The sequence below is a fragment of the Plectropomus leopardus genome, chromosome 12 (assembly GCF_026936395.1).
Source record: "Plectropomus leopardus strain MGB_pleo_1.0 chromosome 12, ASM2693639v1, whole genome shotgun sequence".
Taxonomy (NCBI): Eukaryota; Metazoa; Chordata; class Actinopteri; order Perciformes; family Serranidae; genus Plectropomus; species Plectropomus leopardus.
Genome location: NC_142187.1, coordinates 32,373,749 through 32,393,487, shown reverse-complemented (window position 1 = coordinate 32,393,487; position 19,739 = coordinate 32,373,749). Strand labels below are relative to the sequence as shown.

At 41.1% G+C, this 19,739-nt stretch overlaps 1 protein-coding gene across 5 annotated transcripts in view; it reads right to left on the bottom strand.

Annotated features, from left to right (window-relative positions):
- tnk2b (tyrosine kinase, non-receptor, 2b) overlaps positions 1-19,739 on the bottom strand; it is a 78,701-nt gene that overhangs the window by 26,136 nt on the left and 32,826 nt on the right. For 4 of the 5 annotated variants that reach the window (XM_088085847.1, XM_088085849.1, XM_088085845.1 and 1 more), the window contains 2 exons: positions 5,912-6,089; positions 3,646-3,716 (listed from right to left, as the gene is read on the bottom strand). In XM_088085847.1, coding sequence (XP_087941973.1) covers positions 3,646-3,716; positions 5,912-6,089 — 249 coding nt within the window. Of the gene's footprint in view, positions 1-3,645; positions 3,717-5,911; positions 6,090-10,911; positions 12,048-19,739 lie in introns of those variants that run through there. The other variant, XM_088085846.1, reaches the window with a different exon arrangement.

Genomic DNA, 19,739 nt, shown 5'->3' with positions numbered 1-19,739 from the left:
ACAGTAAACTCTGGGCTCTTATCTGGACCTGAGGACTCTACCCTCAACACACATACACACACTAAAAACAACAGTGTAACTGCAGGCACAGGCCTTTATGAACACTGAGGTAAATGTAATATCTGTATATGTGTTAAATAATATCTGCACATTAACACATATGGTGTAATGTGTTCAGCAAAAACTAATTGATATACTGTGTTAGTAAGAAACTGAGAACAAAACACACACACACACACACACACACACACACACACACACACACACACACACACACAGACTCTTATCAATTCAAGAGAGAGAAACATTTCCTGCCTCTTGGCTTAATCGCTGACAACACAGCAGGAATGACTTAGCTGTTAGGAAGTGCTCATTAGGAAGCACTATTAGATTAGGTGATCTGAATATAACTGTGTGCATATTTGTGTGTGTGTTAATGTGGGTTTTCCATTTCCCTAAATCTGAACCAGTACAATGTGTGTGTTGTGCAGAGCCATTAAGAGAAACCTTTGTTTAGAGGCCCTAAATAAGACTGTTTACCAAAATAGGAATGCACAGGAACTGGTGCTGCTGTCAGATGCAGCGGAAAACGATTGGGACTAGCGACGTCCCCATCACGTTTTTTTGTTTCCTTAGAGTAGGCGGAGAAACACCGCAAAAAAGGCAACACACGAGACTCTCTGACTGAACCGTAATGACATACATACTCATAACTGCGGTAAATAACGTAAATAAATAGCATCATAGTGTGTTTATGGTGTGTGGTGTTTCGCGGCGGGAGGGGCTCAGACACTGTTCTTAAGTTCAACAGAGAGGAGAGACAGAAAGCTTAGTGGAGCAGACGTGACAAAGGCTGCGCTCCGTGTTGCTCTGCATGAAAGTAAAAATAATATTTGAGTAACAGCTGACATAAAACAAAGGGTCGGATGATGTATAAGCTAAATATTCCCAATCAGTCAAAAAATGCCTTGATCAGCCCCCCTACTGAGTGTTGAGATCAGATCAGGACATCCCTAATTAAGGGATAGGGTTACTGTAAGCTTACCCTGTACTGAATAAAGTTGACTTTCAAATTCTAAATCAAAATTTGAATGCTGTTAAGCTTTTTTATTTTTTGCATAAAGTGAATGAGACCAATGCGAACACCTTATTGGCTGATAAACAAAGGTCAGCGCTCAGAAACGGTCCATGTCAGTGAAAAAGAGGTGTCAATGAATCCCCGGTGCCAAACATATTTGACTGGCCAGATATAAACAGTAGCGAGCGGTGTGTGGTTTCACATTCACACCGGACCAGACATGACATAATGCTGCAGACCTTTTTAAAAACACCACATCTCTGCGGTCGCTGTGTGGTAAGTGGGTTTCAAATAGGAGGCTCAGCATTCGAAAGATTCAGAGTATGGGAACACACATACACACATGCTAACACACACATATACACACACAGGGGGCTGAGGAAGCAGATAACTTAAGCTGAAGATGGTGCCAGAGGCGGAAACAGACAGGTGTAATTATAGAAGTCAAGCAGCGTCCTCTGGGCACCGCGACTTCCACTGAGAACAGCGCGTGCGCACATGCACACGCACATGCACACGCACGCACACACACACACACACACACACACACACACACACACACACACACACACACATACACACACACACACACAGACACAGACACAGACACACAGACACACACACACACACACACACACACACAGACAGACACACACACACACACACACACACACACACACACACACACACACACACACACACACACACACAGATCACTGGTTCGGTATTCCTTCACACACGTCATTCCTCAGAGCCTTGCGTGTGAGTAGGTGTATCATAAATGGTATGAGCTTGTGTATATGGCAGCTTTTAATTTTCCATCTTTATCTTTAATTCTTTATCAAATGGGATTCCTGACCCCATAAAATGATCATTTTTAAGTCCATTACACACCTTGTGTCAAGTTGAATTCAGAAAGAAAAGTTGTTTTTTCTCGTATGACTCCACAGTGAATGCATAATACAGAAAAAGAAAGGATTCTTACTGAAATTGAGTCAAAGAGGGTTTAACAGTGTGATTAACAACAAATCATGCAGTATAATCCAAGTCTCATTTATTCAGCTGTGTGTTCTGTACTACAAACAGACAACCCTTTTTCCAACAGGGAACTGAACTCAAAATAAAACTTATCTATGCTCTCTTCAAAGCCAGACTCCATTGAGAAAAACAGTAATTTTACCTCGCTGAACACAGGAGCTGCTGGTCTACAGCTGCTCCAGTTAGTTTGTTTGTGTTATTGTTTGACTGTGGTGAACTATCTGAACTAACCATTTCAAACACCAGTCATGCAATAACACACATTTTACTGCTTTTTTTTCTGGCTTTTTTTTTCTGGCTTTGAGGAGACAAAAGCTAAGTTTCACTTTAGTTCAGAAAGTCTGTTTGGGAAGTACTGAACATACGGCTGGATAAATCAGACTTGGACTATACTGTGTGATAGTTTGTAAATGGATGTTTTTGACACAGTTGCTGTTAAACATTGACTCCAATTACATAAATTCATCAAGTAAGTTTGCCTTTTTTGGCTTTTTTGTCTACCGTGAAGGAAAGTGTTCTTGCTGCATTCAACACTGAGTGTGTATTTAATATACAAAAGGTCATTTTGTGGGTTAAATATTTGCTTTAAGAAAGTGAGTATGCGACAGTCATGCAGTTGTGTCTCTTTAAGGGGGAAACTTTATGCTTCATGAGGCAACATCTCTGTGAATGCAGCACGCTCTGAATCTCTGTGTCACCGACTCTTGTGACTTGATTTATGTGTGTGTGAATGTGGACGTGCTCATCCTCGTGTAAAGGGTCAAGCTGTCTTTTCTCCGGAGGGATTCCCCCTGTAGATACGGAGGCATCTGTGTGGGAACGTGTTTTTCTTTTATGAAGAAGCCATCAAGTTATTCAGGGAATTCCTGATAACTCCTCCATAATCATCAAAGATCTGATGCATAAATAATTCATCATTTTAAAAATTCTTGCTTTCTAATTCTTGTTTTTGTTGAAAATTCAAGAATATTTCTATGTTTTCAGTTGTAATTACTATTTGGATTAACTTATCTTTTATGTCACCCACCCTGCTTTAAACAAGATATGAACTTTGCATGAATTTTTGGTTTAGAAAAAATAAAATGTTTTTTTATAAATGCTCTTATAGTTTAATGAAAAGTGATCTTAACTGCTGTAAGGAGTGTTTGGAAATACTGAAACCAACCTGTCAATTATGCATGACAGTTAATTCAAGTTCAACCATGACACTGCACTTCATAATCCCCAGAGTGCCAAACAAATATTATTTTCTTCCCCCATCTTTGTTAGTACACTTACAAGCACATAAAAAAATGTATAATGCAAATATTAATTTGTAAAGATGTTGCTAAACGTGATCATATCATCTGTACAGGGGGAAACTGGAGCTGAAGTGTTGTTTCTAGCATGTATTGTTCATGTGTTTGAACGTGTCCACACTCAGACAGACAGACAGACGCCACCATGGCGACATAATGTCAAGCATACCATGTACCATAATAAATGAGTCCTGTGTGTATGCACGTGTTGTGTCTGACTGTGTCTGTCACCTTGCTCATCCAGGACTTGCGCTTGCACATAGCTTTCCTCCTTTTCACAGCCTCCCACAGTCGTCTCTGTCCTTTATGTAAAGAATAAAAGAAAAACAGAGAGAGATACATTGTTGGTCAGTGGTAACACAAAACAATGAAGACTGCAGCTCCTGCTTCTCCAGATGCAAGACAACCGATATGATCAGGTAAGACTTTAGTTACAGAAGTTACATTATATTAATTTTCATTAGTCCGGGAAGAAAACTGAGAGCAGAACAAAACAAACTAAACACAAAACACCTAGATTTGATATGAAAGAGGATAAAAAGGAGGACACACATAATATATGTGAGAAGAGATTGGAAATTAAGCAAATACAAGAAAGAAGAAAAGACTGAGCACACAGAGAACAGTGAGCTGAGCGGAGAAAAAAAGATGTAAAGAATATATGAACAGGAGAAGCGGGTGTAATTAGTTTTCAGCGGCTCGGTAGCCGAGGCCCTGAGGGCCTCAATAACAGGATTTAGAACATTACTGCTGCCTCTTCTCACACAACACACACACAAGACTTGGCACTTAAGTGTCCCTTTCTATTGTGCCTAATTGCCAGTTGTGGCTTTAAAATGATATTAAGGGTGTTAGTGACGGAGGATTTGCTCCAGCTACGCTGAGGGTGAGCCAAATGACACACTGCCATTACTGCAGACAAAAGTCGTATTTCAGGCTAAATATAGAAGCAGAATATCGCCTATTATTGTCATACAAAAGCACAGAGATAATTGGATAAGACACTTATCATAAAAAATTAGCTTTTAATCCATCTGTAGTGTATAATTAATGAGTCAAAACGACACAAATTGGACAAAGAGTGCGCCACTCTCGAGATAAACTTAACGACATCTAATGAGAGAAAAACGCGGGCGAGATAAACACTGCTTGGATTATTCAAGAAGGGAGGAGAAGAGCAAACAGAAAAAAAGAGCCAGGCAGTTGGACACTTGCATGTGGCAGCTTCTGAAAGTCACTCTCCGATTTGATTTGGATTTTTACCACCAAATGATATTTTTATTATCCTCCAAACTGACTGCTGAAGATTTGTAGTGTCAGTCTGTTTATTTCAAATCTTGAAAAAGATGATAAATAAAAACAAGACAAAGAGTATACAGCCGCATGCTGGCAGCCATGCAATCTCAAAACCCAGCGACTATTGACTGATGATGATGAAGCAAAAGGCCAATATTTCAGGCTGATTCAGTGAAGCCAGCGAAAATAGACTTCGTCTTCTGTGTGCTGGTCTTTTCAGCAAATCTCTATAAACTGCTTGTGTATATGTTTTCTGCATCATATTCAAATATCTGGTATCCCCTTGCTATATTCTTACAAATACCTGGATTTTTTGTTTTATGACTCCCTTGATTTAAAACCAAATGTGTTGTACCTGGCAAGAAGCTGAGGCTAAAATTTTTATTTTTGAAACAAGTTTCTTTTAATGTGAAAAACACATCTTGTTGCTGCAACTTTTTTCCTGTGTTGGACGACAGTGATCTTTTGTACATGCACGCCTCTGCTCAGTGTCTCCATATGGAATTTGTCTTTCATTACCTTAGAGTATGAAAGGCTGTGATGTGGTGAGTACAGATGCATTTAATTTTTGCATTTCCATTAAGAAAAACATTTTTCTTCATATATTTTTTGGGGGCATTTTCGCCTTTAATTGATAGGACAGTGTGAAAGGGGGAGAGAGAGAGGGGGCTACATGCAGCAAAGCACCGAGAATTGAACTGCGAGGACAAAGCCTCTACATGGGATTCGTGCTCTATCTACTGCTTGTTGTTGGCAGAGAAGAGAGCGGAGCGGACATTCAGAGACACTGGCGGAGACACCGACGGAGAATGAGACCGAGCAGACATTCGGAGACACCAGCAGAGACACCGACAGAGAAAGAGAGCCAGCGCACATTCAGAGACACCAGTGGCGAATATTGGCCCTCTCCCCCAGAGGTCGATTAGATTCGGGGATTGACCAGAGAGTTTTTAAGATGTGTCAGGTCACTGAAATCAACAGCTGCCACCTGCTCACGTTAACTTTGTTCAGTCTAATGTGATTCTTAAAATAACTTATTTTTCATATTAACTACGACAATTTCCAGGATTTCAGCGGAACTGAACTAGAACTCGGTGTTTTAGTAGAATGAAATAGATAATAATAGCTATTATTGTTAAAAAACACTCAAACAAACACTCTTTTTAGTACATTACCCACAAACACACACAAAGTTTCTCACCAGGTCGACCCATGCCAATCTTCTCCAGGTCTTCATTCTTGACGTAGTCGAAGTGTGACAGCCGCGTGACGTTAAGGTCATCTCGAATCCGCAGGAAGTACTGCTGCAGCTGCACCTCCATCAGCAGCTCTAGCAGCCATTCTGTGCCCTCCTCACACTGCATGCTACTGCCCAGTTTCTGCAAACACACACACACACACACACACACACACACACACACACACACACACACACACACACACACACACACACAAAGAATACAGGAAACTGAGTTCAATATTCTTTCAGCGGTTTTCTCAATGCTTGGCTACAAAATAGAGCGTGAAAGAAAGTCATTTAGCAACAATCAAACCATTCTTTTCTGCAGAAAAAGAGAGGAAATCGTTTACAGCCCACTGAAATACCTGCTCAGGCGCTCAGACATTTACATCAGAGTCCACGAATAGTCAGAAACATACACACACACATATGGGCACACACATGCTGCAGAATGGGTTGCCCAAATTTACATCACATAAACAAGGACATGGAGAGCAGCGGGAGGGGGTGAACATAGCATTCGCTGCACAGCGTACACTAATTTTACTTTGAAAGTTTTAAGTAGTCTTTGATTACACAGATCCTGTGTCATTGTGGTGTTAATATACTACTTAGTCAACAATTCAACAGCATGTAAATAGGTTAATAACTACTCTGAAACCAGAAGGTGGCATTTTTAGGCAGAAAATCAGTCATGCAACAGACAGAGATACATGATGTACATCTGGTGTTCATAAGTGTAAGTGAAGACAAACGGGAGGGCCCTAAACAATCTAACCACAACATATATACTGTACTACGTCCCGCCTCAAGACACTGAGTCAGACCATCAATCTTCAACGTCAAAACACAACACCCGAGCTTAAAACACCATCCATCACTGTCTACTTAACATAACAAGCTGAAGCTAGCACATGTAGACCAAAGTCATCTTAAATCCGAGATAAGCTTCTTCATAACCCTTGAGGATATACCTGAATGTGAATACGTTAATTCAGATAAGCTGAAATAACATGATGAAAACGTATTTATTCTACCAGAAGTTGCTCATTATTATTTGGGGGGAAAAACGCCATGATTGACATGTTGGTTTCATCAAATCAATTCATATACTGTGAGTCCCCACGAGATAAAGATGCCCTTTCTGTCTGCAATACAGGTCTTTTTTTACTAATTAGTTTAGTTTAATTTAGCACACATTATTGAAAATTGTCTGTCACTCTCTCGCATCAAGAAATAGGACTTGTTTTGCGCTCCAGTAGCAAGAGAAAAGCCAGGTTATTAAGTTGGACTTATTTCAAAGCCCCTAAATTATACATCGAAATGAAGCTTAGAACCTGTAGTTTTTTGCTGTGCGTATACAGCTGTATGTATTTGCTGTATTAATATTAGGATAGAAACAGAAAAACATTTTCTCAACAATAAATAACGTCAACAAGGCTACTAATCAAGATAATAGCATTAAATAGAGAGTAAAATCAAGAGAGAACTTTGAAAATGAAACACTGCAAAAGCTCGTCTACTCCTCCAATCCACCTGTTCATACTGGTCCACTGTGTTAATCCCAGTCTCAGCGGGGACGAGAAGCAAGCTAATCAACTCAAAAAATGACGAACATCCCTAATCCGCAGAGATTGACAGGGAGACCTTTCGGGTGGATGCTCGGGGGCGGAGGGGTCGCACCACTGAGTTGTAATTACACTCCGTGAATGAGGAACTTCCTGTGCTGGCTGCGACGAGGTTGCAAGGTCCGGAGAAAAGTGTCAGAGGTCACAGCTTCCTTTCTGTCATTTAAACTTCTTAATGGGCTTGGTTAGAGGTCGCTTCCTCGTCCTTAATGACTGTGATTTTTTTCTTTCTCACACATACCTAACGCTGGTCCGTAAAAATAAAGTTGACAGATGACCGGTGCCAAATCGCTAAAAAAAAATGGAAAGTGAGTGGTCCTGTATTTTCCATGAATTATTGATGTGAGGTCGGACCTGGGAGGGCTCAATCCCCAATGGTTATGCCAGATGTCATGATACAAATCCATTGCAACGTACATAAAAGTGGGTCAGGTGATATCTCTTTAGCGAAGTCCAAACATGCAGCTTCGGCTCTCCGAAGTCCACTTAATCAGGTCAAAACAAAGTATTTGTAGCTTTTTTTCTGTTAAAATGCACACTTTGAGATTCTTTGATGTATGTCTGAAGACAAATCCTCTGGTTTGAGGCTGCTATTAACCTGTAAGATCCACTTTATAGAGATGCAGGCTGCACCGAATGCTTGCGGTGCCTGTGGCTTTAGGATCAACTACAGCTGCAGTCATTTGAATCCGTCTCCATATTTTGCATTTTGCTGCATCATGCCTGACCCGTACCCTGAGAAAGACGATACAGCGGTCTGTTTGGCTGGTTCACTACCTCGCTAAGCTGAGCCAAATGCTCTCCTAACATGTGACATGTTTATTTGGTTTGCAGTTCATGCAATCAAGACTTTAAAGTTTTCCACAACAATATTTAAACAAACGTTCTTATGCATCCACCAAAGTAACATTTCTCTGTAAAGCTCAACATATTCTATGGAGCATACACCATGAACTATTAGACCTCTTATTTTCCACAGCGCAGCCCCGAGAGTAATCTCCCCTGGCAGTCAACATGTATGTGTTATTTCACTGAGCCAAGCCAAAGACGCAAGTCAGCTTCCTCTTGGGCCTCTTTCCATGACAGTGTCACATCTAAGGCATGAGGGGTCAAAATCAAGGTGCTTAAGCCCTTCGGTCTTATTTCTCTGTCAACTTGTTAACCAATTTACAAAACTCATTGAACAAGAGATTAAGTTTTACCCTTTTTGGAGACAGGTGCTGTACAGAAATTGGTTGCCATTCATTCATTTATAGAGGTGGTTAAGATGGGTTGTCTTCAGTCTGACAAAGAAAAATTGTCACAAATTACACTTAAATAACGTTGTGGGAGGAAACAAAGATTGAGCTGTTCTTTCTTCTCGTCATGTTGTCATAAACAATATCAAAAGAGTTACTTCATCCCTCCAAAAGACCATTTGCATATCAATTACTCACCCTGTGTTACACTGAATTAGTGAAATGAAACTTGATTTTCTCACATCATTCACAAAAAAAATAAAGAACCCAAAAACTAAGAAAATCCTTTTTAAGTGTTGCACGTGACTCAGAATAATGCCACTCCAATCAGATTTGGCTGTTCAATACTAATTTCTTATTTTCTTTTTTTCTCATGTAAAGTTTTTAAGTTTGAACAGGGTACAGCGAGATGTTGTGTGACAAAGAAATTCATGTTGTAATCTAGTAATAAAGCATACTGCCCAACAGAAGATTTTGGCTGACACTAGATATCAAACAAAAGCCAGTATTAAGTTGCTGTGAGCTGTAAATTCATCACTTCTAAACAGAAAGCAGAAGACAATGCTATCTAGGAGCCTTGCAGTGCAAAACGTCTCCTCTTCCAAGCCAATGCATCTTGTCCGCATCCGCCTGTACGAAAGAGCAGCGTAAAAGTAAAGAGCGCTCACTCTGTAGCAAAATCTGGAGACCAAAATCTTTGTATTAGCTCATTGAACACAGGAGCTACTTGTCTATCACCTCAATCAGTTTCTTAGTTTGTCCTATTTTGTGACTTTGTTTAGTCTGGCCTAACCCTTTAAAACACCAAAGTTCGCACAATAAGACAAAAACACAAAGCTAGACTCCATTTAAAAAAGCTGTAATTTTACCTCACTGAACACAGGTGCTGCTGGTCTCTTGCTGCCTCGATCTGTAGTTTGTTTGTGTAACTGCATGACTTTGGTGTTTCAAAGGTTTAGTTCGGATTCACCAAAGTCACACAATAACAAACAAACTAATAATCGAGGCAGTGGTAGACCAGCGAGGTAAAATTGCTGTTTTTGTCAGGGGAGTTTGGCTTTAAAGAGAGCATAGATAAGTCTGACTTACCATTCAGTTCCACATCAGAAAGGGCTGTTTGCTTTACACTGAGCATACAGCTGGATAAAATGAGAATATACTGCACAAGATGTGTCAGAGCTTGTAAACATATGTTTTGTTAACCACAACCCCCTAACACTGCAATTCATTAAGAATTTTTTTCTGTTTTGGCATCTTCGTTCTCTGTGGAGGCACGCAAGAAAAACAAAGTTTTCCTCATTAATTTAATCTAACATGGGGGGAGTAAATGGTGGTTCGGGGTGTGAAGTAGTCGTTTCAAAATGCTTATCTTGACTGCTTCTATAACAGGATGAGGAGGAAGATTCACATTGAGGAGGTGTGAGGTCAGCAGGAGAATCTCTACGTTCAAACTTCATTAAGTGTGACATGTGGCAGGACCCTGAGGAATCCAACCAGGGCCAGAAGTCCCGCATAAGGGCTCTAAATAGTGTCATTTCCCCACATGTGCAGATTTCTTTTCTTTCAGGAACATAAAATGTTACAACATCAGGAGCACAGACCAACTGGTTTTCAGTTTCAAATGAAAAGTAAAGAGAACCAGACAGAAAGTATGACACAGAGAGCGGAGAGAGGGATGCAGGAATTCAGATGCAGAGAAACAACATGATGTCCCTGCTGAGAAATGCCTCTGGCCTGAACTCATTCCTCATGGTGGTGGAGAAATGCACACGCACACACACACATGCTATCACGCACACACACACAACTCCTGGCCAAAGCCATGTCCTGTATTAGATCTGTTCTGCTCTAACATCCTGCTGCAATAACAACAACCCTCCCAGAGGACAGCCCCAGTCCAGCTGGAGAGCACACACACACACACACACACAGAGTCAGACCACTGACCTCCACCATATTCATGATATAAACACTACATTCAAACATCTGGATAGACCACATGATCCTGACTGTAGTTACTAATATCACATATTATATTTCCAAATGATAAAAATCGCTCAGTGGAGAGCAGACATCAGACAGACACCAGACTTACTCGATATACGTGAAAGTGTGCCAGGAAGGGGAATGACTTTTTCAGCTTGTCAAAACGCCGCATCCTGAATTCCTTTCGTCTGGATGAGTGTAGGTGCAAAAAAATATGTATATTTTTTTAAATGTGCGTTTAAATGGCCAGAGGTGGCTGTTTGTCTCTTAGATCACTACCAGAGCCACAGTCCTCCCAGTTTGACGTTACCAGTCTCTGAGGGAATTCAAAGAAGCGCAGGCGCTCCTCGGATCCAGACCAGCAGCCCCAAAACCGAGAGGGGGAAGAAAAACTTCCTAAGATCCTGTACGCAAATCTACAACATTCCATGGCGGGGTAATCGTCCAGTAAGCCCCTTCTTCAGCTGCAGCTCCCCGGGGACGGCGAAGAGGCATCCATGTAGCACTTCAACGTGCAAAGGAGAACATAAACTGTGTTTTAATATGTGGAAAAAAAGTCTGTGGAGTGATTAAGAGCTCGCAGAGAAAGCCTCTCAGCTCGGCCCTGTGCCCAGTCTAGCCATGTGTGCTCCTCAAACAGCAGTGAGCCAGTGATCCAAAGTTGCAGAACTTCACAAATAAGTCACTCCTCCTTCCTCCCTTCCTCTCTCTCGCTCTCTCTCTCTCTCACACACACAGACTCCCTCTCTCTCTCTTTCTGTCTTTGCGCGTGCAGCTACTGTCTGTTTGCTTTTCCATCCCTCCATCGAGCGTGGGGCTAAAAATAGGAGCGACTTCTCCCCGATTCAATCACTTGCCAGTCGGGCAGCCAGCAGGGCGAGAGACTGAGTGACTGTCTCTGGTTTCACATTTTAGGGTGCAACAAGATGTGTGTCTGGTCGCTTTCACAGAACAGCGATGCGTTTATATCATCTTTCTTATGACTTGATCTCCCACTTTCTCCCCCCGTAGCCCTTTTCCTATCCCCCTGCACTACTTTACCCCTGCTCCACTCCTCACCCTATCTTTCTGTCCCTCTTGCCCTCCTCCTCTCCCTCCTGCAGGCAGTCAGACGGTCCGTGCAGTGCAGAGCAGTGCGTGGTGCAGAGGACAGAGGCTTCATGGTATTCAGCCCGGAGGAGCATTTGATCCAGGGCCAAAGGGTCACATTCAACTGCAGGATGGAGAGCTTGTTTCCTGTGATGCAACCCCCCAAACACACACACACACTCACACTCACACACATACACACACACTCACACGCACACACGCAAAACCACGACCACTTCTTCCCCCTCTCCACTACTCAATCTCTTCTCATTATCCCAGCTTGTTCTAAAATTCACCACAGTGGAGAAGTTCCACTTTTGGGGTTTTTGGTTTGACTATCACTGACACCACTTTTGAGCGACACTCTTGTGGTATAAACTCCAGGGACAAGGACAGGTCAAAAAACCTATAACAGCAGTCGCATAGTGAAATTCACATCCCAAATTTCTGATGCTGTCAGGATTTTATCCCTGGTTGTCTTCAATTGCACAAGCCATCCTTAAACCTCTTTTTCTTTGCAGCGTAGCAACACCATTTTAGAGCCACAACCAAAGATATCACCAGGTTTCTGTCACGATGGTCATCTTTCGTCCGAGACAGCCCAAAATCGCAGCGTGCATAGTGAGCTTAAAGCAGTGGTCCCCCGCCAGTGGGTCGCAGTCCTGGGTGCAATGGGTGAAACTGCACCGTTTGCTCAGAGTTCATAGGTTTAAATACTTGTCATTTTTCAACCTAAAAAGCATGTTTGAAAGACAGCAGTAGCATCATGACGCAGAAACACTTCTAGCGTATAAACAATCACACATCTACAACACTGAATCATTCTGCAATAGTACAAATAGAGAAGACAAAGAGGCAGCAGATGTCGATCTCTGGTTAACACGTAAATTTACAGCTCAAAATAAAAAAACAATTATCTTAACAAGACCTGCCCTCGCCTACTCCTCCTCCTCCTCTCTGACGTCTTTTCTGTCTTTTACCACTGCAGCATAAAAAGTCCTAACCTCACCCTTTTTTCTCCCTTTCCCTCACTCCGTCATTAATCCCCTCTCTCAGCCTCCCTCCCTCCCTCCCCAGGGTCTGGCCAACCCGTTGCATTTTCTTCTTTATTTGGTGCTGCCTTTTATTTCCTGCCTCTAATCCTCCAAAAATGTTATCTCTCTCCTCTTCTGCTGACTATAAACAAACCCTTACCAGCTGCTTTTCAGACCCTCAGCAGCAGAAAGCCCCCGATCGCTCCGTTTCTCACCAGAGCCGATTAATAAAAGCTATTGCTTTTGTCATATCGCAGGTTTTTTGTTCTCCCCGCTTTTTGTTCTTCTTGGCTTTTTAATAAACCTATTCAGTGTTTGACTTTTTGCCTCTGACTGGATATTTCGCTCTCCATTTTCCTCATTCACCGCCACTCTCCTCTGCTTTTAATTAGGATGTCTTGTGTTTACTAGGAAGGAAGGGAGGTGAGCAGACGGTGGAGTCACACAGAGCAGGGAAAGCCAAAACAACAACAAAATACGGATGTTGTCATAAAAGTTCAGGCTTTAATTGAAAACAGGACAGCAGATATGTCTGAAGAGCATCTGGTGCTGTGTGCTATGATTTTGGTATGTTGGTTTGTGACTACATGTCTCCATTTGCAACAAGGCGAGCAGTATTTCTCGTCTTATCTGATTTGCTGTGACGTAAGCTGACGCAGGAACGGTCATTCAGAAAAGAGCTTCGGTGTGCATTAAGACTTTAGGCTAAATATTTCTCTGAATATCTGTTGGAACATCGTAAGCAATTCGTACCTATAATTGAAGAACATTTAATACATTTAATCTATTTGTCTTACTGACACTCTTCATCAAAATATCATTAAAAACATGAAAGAAAAAGTCAATAACAGGATTTCTCTCTTTTGCCCTCACTCATAACTGTCTAAACTAACCACATCAATGATGGAAAGCGAGAGAAGAAAATGTAGCAACAATAGAAAAAAAGGACAAGCACTTTGTGTCCAAGTCATTGCACATGGGCTCGATATCAACACTGTTTTCTCTTGGTCACATATGGCGAGTTACGGAGATGCTTTCTTAAATGAAGACAGTATTTAACCAAATAAAAAATAAAAAATACAAAGTTCTTACACACAACAAAGTCATATTTTTGATCATTTGTGCTCCCTGTATTGTATTTAACAATCAAATCGAGTTTCTAATCAAGCCTGCAAGTTTTCCACAACAAAATCAGAAAAACACTCTCCTCATCACACATACTGCTTCAGAGCTCCAACTCTCCCTCACACACAGTACAGGATGCTGCAAACCTCCTAAAGGTCCACAGTCTCGAGAGTACCTTTTATTTTTCATGCGCTCTCACAAATGTTTTATGAGTGGGGCTAGCTGGCTCCACTGTCCATCATTTTAAGAGTTTAGGTGTGGATTCCTCCTGGACTCGTTCAGCCATCAGTTGTCTCATTCACACAGTCACTCAGCGGCAGAGGTGACGTCAAGAATCTGGCTCTAAATCAACGAGCACACAGGATGTGACAGGACAGGAGGAGGAAAAAAAAAAGCCCTCTCCTCCTCTTTCAAACCACACACACACACACACACACACACACACACACACACACACACACACACACACACACACACACACACACACACACACACACACACACACACACACACACACACACACACACACACACACACACACACACACACACAGAGTCTGGAAACACATCTCCCTGAAGTGAGTTATGCCATTAATGGCACACAAATTCCCTGAAGTCCACGCGTTTTCTGCTGAGAACTCTTTTTAACTGTAAGTTGGCGAATGTGCTTCAGCCGCAGTAAAGTCAGTTTTACTGCGATGACAAATAGGAAAATAATGTTTGCTTTAGTATAGGAACAGTTATGTAATTCTCAGATGATGAAAATAGCCTGCATTCTTTACAATTAGCCTCTTTACAAAAAGCCTGTAACAGCCTCTTCTGCACAGCTGATAGTGTTATTAGTCAATTAGCAGATTAAAAGAAAATTAATTAACAAATATTAAAGAAAGAAAGAAAGAAAGAAAGAATGCCTCTTTAACCTTTAGACCCTATTTCGACACCAGTTTTCTTGTGCTACGTTCAGACATGACTTACAAGCTATTTAACCCTTAGAAACTTGTGCAAATTGGTTTGATTTCTTTCAGAAACATGGGGATTCAGGCAATGATGAACTTGGCGAGAAATGTCTCACTAATTGCGAGAAATTAGTAAAAGGTGACAAAGAAAATGAGGATCAAAATTAGTTTTAGTTTAAAAAATATATGTATATATGTGTGTGTATGTATATATATATATATATATATACATACATACATACACACAAACATTATTTAAAAAGATATTTTAAAAATAGTTTCTTTCTTTCTTTCTTTCAATTTTTTTTGCTAATTTTCTGGTACTTTTCTTCTAACTTTTTGCTAATTTCTTGCTATTTTTGGGGCCATGTATTGCTGAATTGCTCATTGCCTCCAAATATGAGAATCTGATGCTTCTCTTAGTCATACATGATAATAACCTGGATTCTGGACTGCTGGTCAGATAAAACAAGCTATTTGATGATGTCACCTTGGGCTCAGTGAAATCGCACAGGGCATGTTTCACTATTTTCTAAAATTTGATTGACAATAATCAAGGAACTACTGGGCAGATAAATCAATAAGAAAATTATCGCTAGTTGCAGCCCTAACTGCTGGGTTTAAAATCTCAACAAAAATAAAGATTTTTTGGAGAAAAAGTCTAATAAAAAAAAGAGCTGATTCTCAGAAACACTGACATAAACATGATGCGAAAGAAGTGGACAGTACAGTACATTTAGTTATTTAGGGGACTGAATGTGTGATGCTGCAGTGTTTACTGAGCAGTGTATGCAGAGCATCACATATCCCAAAATTTACTCTGATGTAAATCAGTGGAAGGAATGTGTCACGGTGCCGTCAGCTGCTCTCTCACTAAGCAGATTAGACCAATACGATTAATGGTCAGTAAGTGGACCTGCAGCTCCACCGTGACACCACTAGGTAGCACCAACTCTGTGATGGAGTATTCAGTGAGGTGGATGGATCTTTTTTGCATTAGGTCACTTTATGCTGATTGCTTTGTATATTGCACTGTATTCATAGTGACATGAAGAGAATCAGGATTTAACGAGTCAGCTGAGAAACGGAACAAACTTAAAACTGCCTCAGTGACATTAACTGTTGGATGGCACAAAAATTTCAACTTAAAATTAGAAATCATACTGTCGAGTTTCCCTAAACTTATCAGCCCCATAGCAAATGCCCTCAGTCCTCTATCAGATAATATTAAGCCTGCCGCCAGAAATCTAGGAGAAATATTCCACTCTGACCTAACCCTCCAACCACATATCAATAAAGTTGTCCGGTCCTGTTTAATGCATATTAGAACCATCTCCAGAATCAAATCGATACTCTCCCATTCAGACCTAGAAAAAGATAATTCATGCACTAATTGTAGACTATTGTAACTCCCTCCTCTCTGGCATAAATCAAAAATCACTTTCCCACCTCCAACTAGTTCAGAATGCAGCAGCTCGGCTTCTCGCTGGTTTTAACAAATTATATCACATCACCCCGATCCTCCCTGTTCGTTTTCGAATTGATTTTTACTGATTTTACTGATCAGTTTTAAAGCTCATCTGGGTCTGGCCCCAAGCTACATAATAGAAATGATAACCTCTTATGAGCCAGTTTGCAGCCTTAGATCCTCAGGGGCCCTTCTGGCTGTTTCAGAGTTGAGCCTTAAAACTAAAGGTGACCGTGCTTTTGCCATGAGGGCCCATCAGCTTTGGAAAGTGCAATGCTCTTTCAGACCATATTTGAAATCTCATTCATACATCCACCTTCTAATGTGGACCTCAGTCTGTACAAAGCTAGAAACAACTACATTATTTGTCTTGTTAATTTGTTAAATATGTTCACAGACAAGTGATTTCTCTCTTACAGAAACTGAAATGAGAGTAAATAAAACTCTCCAGTTGTGACTGACTTGTTTGTTCCCTCACACTCACAAAGAAGCGGCGACTGTCGGCCTCTCCGGCTGCTCCTATCTGGCCTCCATCTCTTTCTTCTGTGTACACAAACACACACAGTAGTATGACTCAACGGCTGCTCAGCTGGAATATGAAAGGATGCTAAGCCCCAGTTAAACATCTGACCGTGTAGACTTTATTATCATGAATAGACATCAAATTAGAGGCTCACCGGCTAATGAGATTATGAAGAACAAAGCGCTGTGTGAGGTCTGCATTTTGTCCGAGCTCTTCAACACACACACACACACACACACACATTATGCTTGATTCTGTAATATGATGCTCACTGTACACAGACACAGGCACGCAGAGGCATGCACTCACATCGGCTGAATTCACACTGACGTACAGTGTTGGGAATTAAGATGGCTTAGTGGATACGGGTGGACACGCTGCCAGTGCATTTCTAAAATAAGTCGCAACCTTTTGGTGGCAAAGCATCAATCTGTGGTTTGGTGGCTGGTGCCAAAAACCGGCAGAGCAGAGTGAAGGAGTAGTTGAACAAACATCATTAATCCTTTTTTACAACTGTGCAAGAAAAATATCTACACACAAGCCGACGCCTCTGACGGAGGCCTGCGTGCACAGACACAGAGGTGCGTCACTCTTGATCTCACAGATTGTAACCCTCTGTCAAAGTCTGGCTTTTTACGCTCTCCTTAAATCCCCCCACCCCACGCCACCTCATCATTCACAGAGTCAGGAGAGGAGAGGCAGCGAGTGGTGGTGGGCGAGAAGAACAGACTGTGGGAATGAAAAAAGTTTAGGACACAAACAGGCTGCTTCCAGGCGAACACACGACATATGTGTCCCCTTTTGGTAGCCTGGACTAATATGCATAATGCCAGAATGCCAAAACAACCCCCACTAATGCTTCCTAACATCCCCTCCGCCCTGAAAAAACACCCATCCTAAGTGATCTCGTCTCTGATCCCCTAAAGCTGGTTAAGAGGGGAAAGGAGGGCGTTTGTGAAAAATGTCGGTCAATGATGGTTGACCTCCTGCAGACACTCAACGGCGTGTGAACAACATATGTAGCACGAAATGTTCTGCAGTGACATACAGGGTTCCCACACATTTCCACTGATAAAACTTCAAAACTTCTCCGTGACTTTTAAAGGTACCATAATGAAATCAGAAAGAGAGAGAATGCAGGGAGAAAATTAACTAACAAACATGAAACAGATACAGCAAATAAATGTTGTTACGTTACGTTGAATGTCATTCACGAAAGATTACTGTAACCATCTCATTAAAAAAAACAAAATCCCATGACTTTTCCAAAACTTTCAATCATTTTTTACCCTTTAAAACCTGTATCGACAACAATTTATGACATTGTGTCAGACGCCACAAGTGATCTGCTTGTTGCGTGTTGCCTTTTCCCATGTTTTTGAAAGAAGTCAATTATTTTTTAAATGGAAAGGGAAAAATGTTAAAAAAAACTATATTTATAATCATAATTGTATATAGTTATACAGTATATATATATTTAACCATTATTATTATTTTTTAGGTAATTTCCTTGATTGTTTTTGTGTTCCCTTTTGCTCTATTTTTTTTTGACAATTTTCAGGTAATTTTCTCGTCCTTTTCACTAATTTCTTGATATTTTCGGCCTTATAAGATGCTCATTTTTGAATGAAATCTAGCCAATTTAGGGTTAATAATTCTGAGACTTTTCCAAAACTCTCAATGATTTTTGCTAATTCTATACCTTTTCCAGGCCATAAAAATGTGCTTGTGAAATGCCCTGATTTTCCATGACTGTGGGAATCCTGGAGATAGGCAGAGAATATTTATGATACTTGATTTATAAAAAAAAAAATACAGCTGATGCTCAACAATGTAGTGATGCTGGAAGCTCACTAATCCACTCATCCCCCAGAACATGGGACTGAATCTGTATTAAGCAAAAAGGACTGCTGTGATAAACAATGTGCATTTGAAGGGAGTCAGCCGACTCTAACATCTATCTGTTTTTGTCTGCCTTTGAACTGCTCTTCTCTCTCTTTGTTTCTGTGTACGTCTGTTTAATTCTAACATTTCTGTGGGTTTCTGACAGAGATGGGTGCATGCAGTCTGTTAAAGTTTGTGTGTTAAAATCAGCAAACCGCTGTGTTCAGCACAAAGCTGCAGCTGTAGAGAGAGAGTGATCTGATTCAGCCCACAGAAGCCAGGACAGCTGCAGGGTCCACCGGCTTAACTCTGCTGAACTAGCACACAGACCCTAAACACCCGCACACAGTCCACATTCATGATATTTAAACTGTTGCACAGATCTACACATTCATCCACCCATCCATTTTTTAATACTTGCTTATCCTCCACAAGGTCGGAGAGGCCTGGAGTCAATCCCAGTGCACACTGGGTGTCGTTTCAAATCTTTTAATACTAGTAGCGGTAGAAAAACTTGCACGATAAAGAGAGGCAAAGTCCCCTTTCTGTCAGGCAGCCCAAGTGCCAGAAGAAACTTTTCCCAACTGACATAGTATAAAAGTTGATTTTGTCATCTGAAGATGGAGGGAAAGGTGGATGGCATGACACCTAAGCGAGACGCCGACCAAGCTGCAGACTGCTGTTTGAGACCAACTCATTGCTTTGTTTTTGGGATGTAGTGCCATAAAAAGTGACTATTTTTTTAAAGAGACATCACTGCTTTTGTCATATTAACTACAAATGTAATGTTTCAAAGTATGCACAACAAAACATACAAATGTCAGGTATTCATGATTTGTAGCAAGGTGCAATACCAGCA